General features: G+C 41.0%; 1 protein-coding gene across 2 annotated transcripts in view; it reads left to right on the top strand.

Annotated features, from left to right (window-relative positions):
• Nucleotides 1–1,374: 1,374 nt before the first annotated feature.
• The window catches only part of cnksr1 (connector enhancer of kinase suppressor of Ras 1), an 87,805-nt gene continuing 74,989 nt past the window's right edge, over nucleotides 1,375–14,190 (top strand). For both annotated transcript variants that reach the window (XM_072548208.1, XM_072548207.1), the window contains exon 1: nucleotides 1,375–1,539. In XM_072548208.1, coding sequence (XP_072404309.1) covers nucleotides 1,488–1,539 — 52 coding nt within the window. In that variant the 5' untranslated portion in view covers nucleotides 1,375–1,487. The remainder of the gene's footprint in view (nucleotides 1,540–14,190) is intronic.

Genomic DNA, 14,190 nt, shown 5'->3' with positions numbered 1-14,190 from the left:
TGAACCCAGTAGCATTTCACAGACACCTTGCAACTCGGTTAGATACTGTACAAATGTTGCCACGTTCTCCTATTATTGAAAAACAGTGGTCAAACATTTCGTTATCTTTACATCCGGGGCACCCGGCCCTTTCCTCCCCTTCTCTCTATCCCTTTGTCTCCCCCTTTCTCGTTCTCCCCACTATTTCGCCCCACTTTATCTCTCCAGGCGACACTTTCCCGCCCTTCCTCTATTTCTTCCCATCTTTCCCCACCCCCCTTTTTCACTCCCACTTACTCTCATTCCCCTCCCCCACCTCTCCCCCCACCCCTCTCCCTTCCTTCTCCCCCTTCCCTCGCCCCTCCCTCCCTTCTCCCCCTCCCCTTCCCTCCTACCCTCTCTCCCCCTCCTCCCCTCTCTCCCCCCTTCCCTCCTATCCCCTCCCCCTTATCCCCGCCCCACCCCACCCTTCTCCCCTCCACCCTTCTCCCCGCCCCACCCCACCCTTCTCCCCTCCACCCTTCTCCCCTTATCCCCTCCCCCCTGCCCTGTCCTCCCTCCCCCTTGCCCTGTCCTCCCTCCCCCTTCTCCCCCGTACCCCTCCCCCGTCCACCTTCCCCTCCCCGCTCCCCCCTCCCCGTCCCCCTTCTCCCCCTCCCCCTTCTCCCCCATCCCCCTTCTCCCCCATCCCCCTTCTCCCCCTCCCCCGTCCCCCCTTCTCCCCCGTCCCCCCTTCTCCCCCTCCCCCGTCCCCCCTTCTCCCCCTCCTCCCCTTCCTCCCCCCTCCACCTCCCCCCTTCTCCCCCCCTCCCCCCCCCCCGTCCCCCTTCTCCCCCCCCCGTCCCCCTTCTCCCCCCCCTCCCCTCCCCGTCCCCCTTCTCCCCCCCCTCCCCTCCCCTCCCCCCCCTCTCCCCCCCCTCCCCCCCCTCTCCCCCCCCTCCCCCCCTCCCCCCCCCCCCTCTCCCCCCCCTCCCCCCCTCCCCCCCCCTCTCCCCCCTCTCTCTCCCTTCTTCCTTCTTCCTTCTTCCCCGCTCTCCCTCCTTCCCCCCTCCTCTGGATTTAAGTTTCCGGGAACATTAACACAACTATCATTCCATTGCGTTGGCAAATGAAGCAGGTCGCTTATTTTCGTCATTGTTGGTGCAATCTTTTCACTCTTTTTGGAGTTGGATTTGCGTTCGGGTATTTTAGTTTTCTCAGGAGGAATACTTTGATTTATGGTGCCATTGATTCTCCTGATTGGGAGTCTAACCGAGCACCAACATCCCTCCCAGGTGCCCTGACCTCTCCCACTCTTGTCTTACCTCTTCAAGCTGCACCTTTTTTTCCGGTCAATGATTGACAGGTGTAGCGACCAATCAGCCTCCGCCGCCGCCTACCTGCGAGTGACGGAGCTGGGCGGAAGCGGCTGAAGTTTTGGTGAAAATCTCAGGAGAGGTTTGGGCGATTTGGAATCGCCAACTCAGCGTGTGTTTTGGTCGCTGCGTTTGGTTGGGATTGAGTTGGGGATGGAGCCGATCAACACCTGGAGCCCACGGAAGGTCTCGCTGTGGTTACAAGGTGAGAGATCCCGAAAGGGGAAAGGCAGCGTCACCAGGTATTTCTTCTTCAAGGAGCCCAACAAGTTGTGTCCTGCCTTGATCTTTGTGTCTAGGTCGGCATTCCACCAGAAACAGTGAAAAAAAAGAATCTGTTGACAATCGCTAGATTGTGCAACACAAATCTCCCCCGATCTGTAACCTGCCTGTTGTTTATAGTCAAATCTACGGTTGTTTTTACCAACACAATAAGAAGCGACCCTTCGCTCCTCGATGGTTTGTTCACCTTGAACAGGACTGATTTACTAACTTGTTCTGAAGAAGGGTCACTGGACCTGAAACGTGAACTCCCCTTTCTCTCCACAGATGCTGCCAAGACCGGCTGTGTTTTTGTTTCCAATAATTTCTGATTTTGTTACTGACGTATGTGCTTCTTCCCACTGAACTTTGAGGTAAATTGGGCAAAAGAGGCTCCCCTTTGCACTAGTGAAAGTACGATTCGTTCTGCACGTCTTCAAACCTACGACACTGGATTCCCGTCCCAGACCAGGCTTTTGTTTCACATTCACCCGAGGTTTGAATGACGAATCAAAGGTTTCGGTTTAACAAGAGTCTGTTTTCTCAGTCACAGCACTGACAGCAAGACACGATTTGACATTCATGGACACTCAAAAGGCAGTGTTTCTATTTATTTATTACTTTTATTTGCGAACTATCCCTCGGTATTTTGCAGGAGCATCAATGTAGAAACAATGCATTGATGGGATGTGTCCAGTTATGGGTCAGAAAGTGAAGACTGTTGTCTACGTCAGAAGGCGATGTGGATTCCAAGCTAAGGCATGGATTGGAGGAAAGGTGATCAGGTCCTGGAACACGGTCTCTCATGGCATTGCTGGGTTGGAAGTAAGATGCTTTCTAGACAGGAAATAGGATATGAGTGAAAAAACGTGGCGCTGGAAAAACACAGCCGGCCAGGCAGCATCGGAGGAGCAGGAGAGTCAACGTTTCGAGCATAAGCTCTTAATTCCTGATGGAATGAATTCCTAGTGCTGGAAACATCCACTATCCTGCTGCTCGGATGCTCCCTGACCGGCTGTGCTTTTCCAGCGCCACACTTTTAGACTCTGATCTCTAAGATCTGCAGTCCTCACTTTCTCTTTGGGAATAGGGTATTGTTTGTTGGCAGTATTATGCCATCAGTAGTTTTTTTAAATATAATGACAGAGTCAAGAAATTGAAGTACACTCAAGAGAAATCCAGGTACATCCGTCCAATTAAATGCTGGAGTTGGAATTATGTTACATGACTATGGAGAAGAGGTTCTATCATGGTCAGTAGAGGTTGACTTAAAATCTATGCATGCTGCTAGTCCAGCTAAAAAGTGGATGTAACAATAAATTTTAACTTTGTCTGGAGTAATTGCATTTTTTAAATTCACTCCTGGGATTTGGGCATCTTTGGCTAGGCCAGCCTTTGTTGCAGATTTGTAATTGTCTAGAGGGCAGTTAAGTCATCCACATTGTTGTGGTTCTGGAGTCATATGTAGGCCAGAGCAGGGGAGAATGACAGATTTTCTTCCCTAAAGTAATTAGTGAACCAACAGTGAATTGACAGTGGTTTCATGGTCACCATCAGACCCTTTTCTTCTAGAGTCTTTATTGAGTTCAAATTCCGCCATCTGCCTCAGCAGGATTCAAAGGTAGATTATCAGAGTGTCTCTGGGTTAATAGCCTAGTGATGATACTATTAGACCAATGCACAGCCCCCAAAAGCCATAAGAAAACTTTATCGTTTCATGTTAAGGTTTATTTGTGTAAAGCAAAAAACCAGATTCTGTTGTCCCCAAATGATACTTTTGAGATGAAGGATTAATTTTTCCATGCTCTGGAATGTTGAATTGTCTCAGCAACAGCCACTTTGATGGTCAAACAATGAGGGCCAAACAACAACTTTGTTTTTAGTCCAACTGGATATTCCCTATTCAATGCTGTTGAATACAATCCTGACATTACAGTATTTCAAACTTTTGCCTCTATAAAACTAAGGGACCAATTTATGTGTATGATAGGTTATTTCCTAAACATCCATACAATTTCAAATTCTGAACAAAAAAAAACTAAAAGAACTGTGATGCTTGAAATCAGAAACAAAAACAGAAATTGCTGGAAAAATGTAAAAGGTCTGGCAGCATCTGTGGAAAGAAATCAGAGTTAATGTTTCTGGTTCAGTGACCATTCTTCAGAACTAAGCCAAGAGAGTCAAATAAGTCATTACTAGGTTGTGCACAACAAAAGCGAACTGGAATGGTTTGCAATAAAGTGCTTCTGTCAGTTTTGTGCTGCAGTTGATTGTGGTCCACTTTATTGATAGTCCAGAGCAGTGAACTTTATGCTGATGTTCAAGATCTATGAGTTTGTGGGCAAATCAATTGCAAATAGACATTTCACTTGTAGTTGAAATTACCAGAAGACCAAATGTGAATCAAATTTCCATGCAGGGCATTGATGAGGTCCCACTTGGAGTGTCGTGTACATATTTAGTCACCAAATCATAAGAGAATATGGACCTTGAAAGGTATAGTGGTGTGGAGTGACCTTGAGAAGGTGTAACATCAACAAGTCCAGATGTCAGGAACGGAAGCTGAGCACTTTATATGGGAAAAAAAAGATTTTTGAAGTGGTTCAAACAAGAACTTGCAGAACAACATGCAAAATGAACTTAACCTCAGTGACTCAGTCTAACACTAGCATTTATTCATCAATATGGGAAATAATCCCAGTATATCCTATGCAAAAAAAGCAGGACAAATCATAAACAGCTTATTCTCAGTTCTTAGCAAGCAGATCAAAGGTATCATCAATAGTACCATTAAGTGGTACCAACAACCTGTCTGTAGAAGCACTATTTTTGATTCTGCCAGATCCACTGTGTTCCAGACCCCATTAAATCCTTGGTCCAAGCATGGACTAAAGAGTTGTAAATTCTGGAGATTGGGTAAGATGACAAAACAGCATTTGATCAAGTGTTGCAACAAGGAGTCCTAATTAAATTGAAGTTGATGAGAATCATTTGGAGAAATATCTCATTTGACTGGAGTTGTATCTAGCATGAAGGAAGATGCGACTGTTGGAGACTAAGCACCTTATCTCCAGGACATTACCTAGGACAACGTCTGCAACAGTGTCTTAGCCTCAACCTTGTATGTATTTTATATAATCTCATTTCATCAAAGGCCTTCCCTCCATTATATGATTAGAAGTGGAAATTTTGTTAATTGTGCAAAGTTTGCTTTTATTCACAGCTCCTCTGATAATGAAGCAACCTGTGCCTGAAAACAGCAAGATTTGAACTAGGTCCAAACTTGAGCACTTTTATGTTGCAGATACCACTTGCACCACACAAGTGGCATTAATGACTATCTCCAACAAGAGAGAACCTGATCAGCTTTCCTTGTCGCATTGTCATATCCCTAACCCTCAAAGTCCTGGGTAGTTGAGCTCACCATTGACTAGAAACTGGACTGGATTATATAAATACTATATAGCACGACCAATCGAGAATCTGGAAATTCTACAGTATGTAACTGATTTCCAGACTCCACAAAGGCTGCCCACCATTTGCAAGGTACAAGTCAGGAGTGTTTATAATAGGCTGCATTTACCTGGATGGGTGTAGGTTCAAGAACACTTTAGAAGCTTGACAATATCTAGGGCAAAGCATCCCAATGCATCACCTTAAAACATATACTTCCCCACCACCAATTCACTGTGGCAGCAGTATGTACCATCTAAAAGATGCACTACTGCAACTCATTTAGGCATCTTTTAACAGTACCTCTAAAACTTACAAATTCTGCCTCAAAGGACAAGGATAGGAGACGCCTAAGAAGACCACCACCTCCAGCTGGCACATCATTCCTTTTTGGAACTATATGTAGCACTTCCATTGCTGTTGTATTCATACCTCCCCATCCAACAGCACTATAGGTATACTTGCACCACACAGATCTCACCACAATTACTAGCATTTCAAGAAGATGGTTCAGCACCTTTTCTTTGAGATGCGCAGTTATAATCAATAAATAGTAGCATTGTCAGTGACTTTGATGTACCCTGCATGAATAAATTAATTCAAAATATAAGTGAACCAAATTAATCCTGGCACATTAGTCACTGATGAAGATTCAGTGAGACCTTTTCACACAAAATTGTTTTAACAGTATGATAAATTGTTGGGACCGTGTAACTGAGTTCAGCAGACAACTGTATGTGTTTCTGGAGAGAGAAGGGATTGAAGAGATCTGTCACAAAAGGATAAGCTTGTTGGGCCAAATAGTTTCTTCCTCCTGCAAGTAGTTATGAACTCTATCCTCCTGTGGGTCCTGGAATATGTCACCTCCAAGGATCCTGTAAGATAATAATTATCTGAGAACATTACTGTTCATATGTTCAGGTTGTTGGTGGGGGTGGGGGAAGGTGCAGAGAGCAGTTGGGGAACATTCTGGTATGAAATATTCCCACTGACTTCTCATCCATCATGTCTGAAAATTTCTGCCAGTGGCACATTAAACAATGCAATCACCTCTCAGCTGAAGATATAATGTTGGTTAAACTATGCAAATTAAATTTCTGTTATGATTTGGGATTTTTCCAATGCTTTGTTCTTATGTAAACGGCTTGTAAGTATTTCCACAAATAGAATGAATCCCTTAACGACTCAAACCATTTCTTTTTCACTTTCCTCTACACTGGGCTTTCAGGAAGCCATGTAGAATGTAGTAAACATCGACTGTGCTGGGTTGATTTGTGCAAGTCAGACCACATACCAGATCTATTTACAATTTAAAATGTTTTGTTGAAGCAGATAATGAGTCAAAATACTGTACAGCAAACTGTTAAATTACTATAGGAAAATACAGTGTATTCTAACAGTGCCTTTTGAAAAGACTCTCTGAGCCAGACATTGCTTAGGATTGCCATGATTTCCCATCACTAAGTGTTTTGAAGAGCCACAGAAGTGACTTGAGTGACTGATTTTAGCTCTTTTTACTATCAGTAATGGCATTTCAGTAATCTCCAGACAAAGGTCTAGTTGGCAAAGGGGAGAAACCCAGCTTCTGGTACTGATAAGATACATATCTTAGAATCAGCCCCCAGACTGATGCCCTTACAAGGGAAAGGAAAACAGATTTAATTTATGGATACCTAGCTCTCAGAAATCCCAAGTTAAAACCAGTTTAGTATAACTGCGCTACCTGTCCCCTCAAACACATGGAGCAGCTCGTACAACAAAACAAATAGTGATAGAAATCAAGCTAACGTTTCTATAATACAGTCCATGATGAAGAAGCAGACATTTTGAATGTTATTGCTTTTTTTTCTATCTGTTATTAATGAGCTCTTTAACTTTTCGGTCACTCAACTAGAGGACCCCCAAATTCTTATATCATCTAGTGTTTCTTATTGGTTTAACGTTCAAGAATTTGCCCAAGATAGAAACCTTTAGTTGTTAGACTTATTCTATGCCTTCAAAGGATTTGTCACATTCCACATATCTAGATCCTAACTTAATTTCAAAATTATTAATTTGAATACATTTAACAAAAGATGTAACTTAGTGTTGCCATTTCACCATCAATTTGAAGATGATGTGTGCTCAAGTTCGTGATATTTTGCCAATTGTCTTACTGTGACTCAACAGACTGCTTCTAAACCCACATAGTTGCTGGGCACTGGGGGCATGATGTCCCACAAAACAATAGGGTCCATTAGCAGCATTTGCTTCTTTTTCTCTGACTTCACTCTACTTTATTATTAAGGCATTTGGATTCAAAGCATTATACAGCTTGATGAAAAAGTTGTGCACTTTGAAAAACTGGCAAGCTCTCAGTCAACAATAAGATACCAGTTTCTACAGAGAATTTTAATGTCTTTTGAAGCATTTTCTTTGTCCTCCCCTAGAATGCTAGCAATTTAACAGTTGAGAAAACAGGGCACAAATATTTATAATAGAAATCTTTTCACCTCACTCTTGAGAGGAAAAACAGCAAACAGACAATAACTGCAAGCTCTAAACTAAAACCTTTGTTTCTAAGACATGATGTTTTCCTTTCTTTGCCATTAGTATGGCTGAGCCAACTAAAATATTTAGATATAGATTATTTTATCACCTGTCCTTTATGCTTTCTTCCATCCCTTCTATTTGCAACTGATTCTTCTGAGATCTCAATCTGTGTTTCAAATGGAACAGTTTATCTTTTGTTCCATGTAAGAGCTACTGGGACTTGCAGGATTTTTGATCTATAAACCAATAAATTTTAAAATGACTTTTTTGGTCATTAAAAACCACTAATTATTTGAATCACTTTCTTAAGCCTGTAGTGTATATAATGTGCAGAGTTGTGTTAATATAAACTTGACATAAGAATTCAAACTGCAGTTCTTTTTAATGATGACCACAGCTCAATGGAAAACCACTGGGCAAAAATGTTTATTCTTCTCATTATTGTAAAGCAAATCATGAGCATTTAACACCCAGATATTTTAGTTGACAGTCATGTTCTACTCTCCTGATGTTTTCTAAATTTCAAGTGGCATCACAGGTAGACAGGGCGGTGAAGAAGGCGTTTGGCACACTTACCTTCATCGGTCAGGGTGCTAAGTACAGGAATTACAATGTCATGTTTGGGCTGGTCAAGACATTGGTAAGGCCACATTTGGAGTACTGTGTATAATTCCAGTCATCCTGCATAGGAAGGATGTTACTACACTGGAAATGGTGCAAAAAAGACTTACAAAATATTACCGAGACTGAAGGGCAATAAGGAGAGGCTGGGACTTTCCTGTCTGGAGTGTAGGAGGCTTAAAATCATGAGAGGCATACAGAAGTTGAATAGCCTAGGTCTTTTCCTCGGATTATGGGCATCCAAAACTAGAGGGCTTAAGTTTAAGGTGAGAGGAGAAAGGTTTAAAGAAGACCTAAGGGTCAACTCTTTGACAGAACGTGGTACATACATAGAACAAGCTGCCAGAGGACAGTATGGGTAGGAAAGGTTTAGAGGGATTAGATTAGATTACATTACAGTGTGGAAACAGGCCCTTCGGCCCAACAAGTCCACACCGACCCGCCGGAGCGCAACCCACCCATACCCCTACATTTACCCCTTACCTAATACTACGGGCAATTTAGCATGGCCAATTCACCTGACCTGCACATCTTTGGATATGGGCCAAAAGCAGGCAAATGGGACTTGTTAAGTTTAGGAGACCTTGTCGGCATGGACGAGTTGGGCTGAAGGATCAGTTTCTGTGCTGGATGACTCTTGAGTGCACATAATACTCAAATGTATGTACCTTGCTACATCACACCAAGATGAAAGACTGTTAATGAGGTAAAACTATTCTGCATTCCTGATACCACTAACTATTAATAGCCTACTTCACTACAATTAAAATATATGGTTTAACATCTCTATACATGCTTGAGATGTTGGTGGCTATGATTCAGATACTAGATGGTCAGTTTTCCACCTGCTGCAATCTATCCTGGAACACGCCCAGGATTATGCTGTGTAGCTTTTTGGAAATTCAGGTCTCTTCTCTGAGCAGTTGTTACAATTTAAAGTATAGTATTTTGGACACATCTTAGAACTGGGTTAGTGCCTTTTTTAAAAGCCACATTGAGGAGAGAGACACTGAGAACTAGATAAAAAAATTCATTTTGTCAGCGATGAGCAAGGGGACAACAAACCATACCAACAAATCCCTGTAAACGCTGGGTATGAAGGAAGAGGAAAATTGTGTTACAATGCAGTGTTGTAATTTTCTCTGGAATTATTTAAGATGGCATGAGTAAATTCACTGCCACCAATCCTAATTGATATTCAGCTTAGTTGCTAATATCATGTGTGAAGCATGTCCATATGAAGTATTTGACAGGAGATAAGTTCAGTCTTGATAAGCAGTCATAGTTTACAATATAAAATATAACCCAGTTTTAAGGTCTGAAAAACATGTTCTCTTATGAGGCATTGGACACTAAGTACACATTATTGTTATCCAAATGGACTAAACACTAGAACAACTAGTGAGTTTTGAGAAAATTTGTAACTCAGGTTGAGGTTCTGGATGAAGGTTTGCTTGCTGAGCTGGAAGGTTCATTTTCAGACGTTTTGTTACCATGCTAGGTAACAACTTCAGTGAGCCACCAGATGAAGCATTGCTGATGATTCCTGCTTTCTATTTATATGTCTGGGGTTCTTTGGGTTGATGTCATTTCCTATGGGGATGTCATACCTGTTCTTTTTCTCAGGAGGTGGTAAATGGGGTCCAAGTCAATGGATTTATTGATAGAGCTCTGGTTAGAATGCCATGCTTCTAGGAACTTGAAAGACCCTATACAGACAACTAGCAAAACTAATACCATTTGCAAAATACCGTGCAAGAACTGTAACAAACACTGCATTGGACAAACAGGCAGAAAACTAGCCACAAAACGACATGACCCTCTCTCACTAGTATCCTTACATACAGATAAGGAAGGACACCACTTCAAACACACCTAGGACAAGTCAAATAGAGACACGCATGAGAATTCCTAGAAGCATGGCATTCCAACCGGAACTCTATCAACAAACACATTGACTTGGACCTCTTTAACACCCCTGAGAAAAAGAACAGGAAATGACATCACCATAGGAAATGGCATCATCATAGGAAATGACATAACTAGCCCAAAAAACCCAAATATATAAATAAGAAGCAGAACACACCAGCAGTGCTTCATCTGGAGGCTCACTGAAAATGTTAACTAGTATGGTGACGAAACATCTGAAAATGAACCTTCCAGCTCAGCGTGCAAACCTACATCCAACTAGAACAACTGGTATTGAAACACCAGCATACCAGTCTTGGAACTCCTTAGAATTGGAACAGCCATTTTATATCTTGGATGGGCACAGCTTGCCTCTTGATGTCAATTAACCATTTTAAGTACTTATGCAACATCTCCCCGGAAGTTTCTTTCTGGTTATTAAATTCTTTATACAATTGACTCACATAAATAGATTTCCCACTACCCCATTTTCCTGCAAATCTCTGACTTTATCAACAGCTGGCAACTTGATTATCTTAAAAATCTGCTGCTTGAGTACAACACATTCTCATTGACTCTGTTTGATTGCATTAAAAGTTTGTAGAAGTCCTGCTCTTTCTTCCTAATCGACTGTAGCATTTTCCTAATGACAGAAGTTAGACCAATTGATTTATGGATTCCTGCTTTCAGTCTCCTGTCCTTCTTGAACAGGATCATCACATTGGCAGTCCTCCAATCTGCAAGAACCCTCTTGGAATTCAATGAGTTCAGGAATTTTTTGACTAATGCCTCCATTATCTTTGCAGCCACTTCCTTTAAAACCTTTGGATGCAAGTCATCAGATGCTGGCAGTGTCTGCTTATAATCCCATTAGTTCATCAAATAGGTCAGAAGCTGTTGAAAAAATTCTTCTCTCCTATTAGCACCTTGCCTATCTGTTATCGATAGATGAAGATTCATGCGAAATAATGGTTTAAATTTTCTCTCCTCCCCATTATTAATTTCCCAGTTGCTCCTTCCAAGGGTCCCACATTTACCTGAGCCATTCTTGCTCTTCATTGAAGCTCTTGCTGTTTGATTATGAAACTAAGTTGGCAAGAAATATAAAATTATTTTCTCACCAGTTCTAACGAAGGAACTGAAATGTTAACTCTGTTTCTCTCCACAGGTGCTACCAGATCTGCTGAGATTTTCCAAAAATTTATGTGTTTGTTTCAGATTTTCATCATTAGCTCTTCTTTCAGTTTTACTTATCCCCGAATATTTGGTTTTTAGTCATCCATTATTCATTTTTTTAAAAAGTCCTCAATCCTCTGACCTCTCTTTTTTTTATTTGTGTGCCTTAGAATTTGATTGGATATTCTTCTTGACCACTTTTTTTTTTAATCGTGGGTGTCTCATTGACTCCTTTTTTTATTGACTGGAATAAATGTTTGTGACTGATCATCACTGACTTCCTCCTTGGTCCATTGTCCTAACCTGCTTTAGACAATTCTCTCTTCATAGATCAATAATTACATTTGTTTAAGTTGAAGAAACCAAATTGTGACCTGAGCTGCTTTCCCTGAAACTGTATTTGTAATTTTACCACACTGTCATAGAGCCACTGAGATGTACAGCATGGAAACAGACCCTTCAGTCCAACTCATCCATGCCAACCAGAAATCCCAACCCAATCTAGTCCGACCTGCCAGCATCCGGCCCATATCTCTCCAAACCCTTCCTATTCATATACCCATCCAGATGCCTTTTAAATGTTGCAATCATTGCTATCCCCTAGATGGTCTGAACTATAAAATGAAGAAATACTGTTTTTTGTTTTCTCCTGGATAGAAGAATGAAAGTACTTTTTTGAAATTTTCCCCTTCTGAATGGTGTTCACACTTTTTGAAAAATAAAATGTTTTGTGTCTGTTCTGCTGCTTTTTGGTGACATACAATTTCAAGTTTTTTAAAAAAATGGTATTGTGCCATAATCACATATTAAAGAGTATTTCAGTTGCACAGCAAAGAATTAATTTCCACACTTTCTTTAAGGGAACTGACTTACTTCAGTTTCTACCATTGAGCACTATACCCTAATTGTAAGACTCAGATTGTAGCTTTGGTGAGCCCCTGTGTGGCGTTCACAGTATTTTTTTAATGATTTCTAATTACTTTAAGCTTCTACAGGTAGGCTTAGTACTGATATCAGTGTTGCCACTTCAACTACTGGTTGCTCTGCATATTGAAGTTGACTGGCTTGTGTGCATTTGAGCTGCTAAAGTACACTCAGTTTTCAAAGTGAAATTCTTTCCACCTCCTTTGTTGATGGCTTTTGTAAACCTGAGCATAGAAATCTGCACCACTGTTCACCGTTGTGGTCATTTTCTCCAGAACTATCAGAGATGCTAGATTCACTGCCACCAGTTACTCTTATTGGTACCCACCTTGGTTTCTGATACCGAGGAGGGAAAGCTATCCACAGAAAATCAACAACAGAAGATGGACTCAATCATGATAGAGAGTAAAGTTTCTTCATATTAATTAGTAATGACTCACATTACATTTGAAATACATGAGTCTATTGTGAAACATCAGGGTCAATGTCAATTCCTGGACTTAACACTAGAATAACTGGAACTTGTCTAATTTGTCTTAGAACTGGTTTGCTCTCCCAGAAACAGTCTATGTTGGTTCCTTGTTTTTCAGTTTGATTTTAGAAATGCCTGCAGTTTAAGAACCTCCTGGAAACCTGTAAATGTTCTTGTTTGTCAGCTTTGCTTGATTGAATAGAACTCACTTCTGAGACAGTTATGAGTATATAATTTAGGCAGGTAATCTGTATAGTAATTTGGGATTTCACAAGAAACTCAATCAAGTTGGTGAGATAAGACCTCCTCTACATAAAGCCATGCTGACTATCTGTGATAAGTCCATTCTTTTCCAAATGTGAGTAAACCCTGTCACTAAGACATCTTCAATATTCTTTTGTAATATCCTTGTGGCCTCTTCATTATTTTATTTAACTTTGTGGGTCAGCAAACTTGGCAATCATAATTTCGGTCCCTTTAAACTAATCATTTGTACAATTTATACAAATTGCAAAAGTTTGAGACTGTGGCACCAGCTATCTTGTAACATACCGCTCATTATGTGTCACCAATCAGAAATTGACCCATTTAGGCCTGCTACTCCTTGTTAACTGGCCAGTCTCCTAACCATGCCAGTACGTTAATCGCTATATCATGGTCCTTATTTTCTACAGATTTATGAAATGCCTTATGAATATTTAAGTACACTACATCCACTGTTTTTTTCTTTATCTGTAAGTACATCACTTCCTCAAAGAACTCCAATAAATGTGATTTCCCTTTCACAAAGCCATGTCAACTCTGCCCAATTTATCCTGAATTTACCAAACTGCCCTGTTAATAATAGCTTCTAAAATTTTCCCTCTGATTGATGTTAAGCCAACTGGCCTTTCATTTCCCACTTTGTGACTCTCTCCCTTTGTTTTTAAATAAAGGATTTACATTAGCAAATTTTCACTCTAACATTAAAATCAGTGTATTAGTCATCACACTAGCCACTTCTTTTAAATCCATCAGCACCCAAGGACTTGTCAAATCACAGTTCCAACAATTTGCTAAGTACTACTTTCCTGTGCTTGTAATTTTCTAGACTTTCTCTATCCCTTCCCGTTCCTCTTTTTGAAATATTGCTTAAACCATCTATAGTGAAGACCAATGCAAATAAGAAATGGTTCAATTCATACGCCATTTCTGTTTTCATTATTAATTCCTTGGACTCATTTTCCTTGGGACTTGATGCTCACTGTTAACTCTTATTCTCTGTCCCTACATTTGTTAACTAGATTTTCCTTTGTGCTCTAATTTTTGTCTCTTTAATTCATCTTTTGTTCTTTCCCTGCTTTTTCTTTTGTATTTTTGTTCTTTTTTCATTCCTTTCAACTTTCTAACCTGCCATTGTCTTTGGACAATGATGTCCTTTTTCTTTAAGAATAATACTATCTTTAACATTTTTAGCAGATCATCGATAGTGGGTTCACCCCTTGGAATTTTCAATTCTTGCTTGAATGT

Source organism: Chiloscyllium punctatum, chromosome 27, assembly GCF_047496795.1.
Source record: "Chiloscyllium punctatum isolate Juve2018m chromosome 27, sChiPun1.3, whole genome shotgun sequence".
In the NCBI taxonomy this organism is placed as follows: Eukaryota; Metazoa; Chordata; class Chondrichthyes; order Orectolobiformes; family Hemiscylliidae; genus Chiloscyllium; species Chiloscyllium punctatum.
This window is presented reverse-complemented; position numbering and strand designations above follow the sequence as displayed.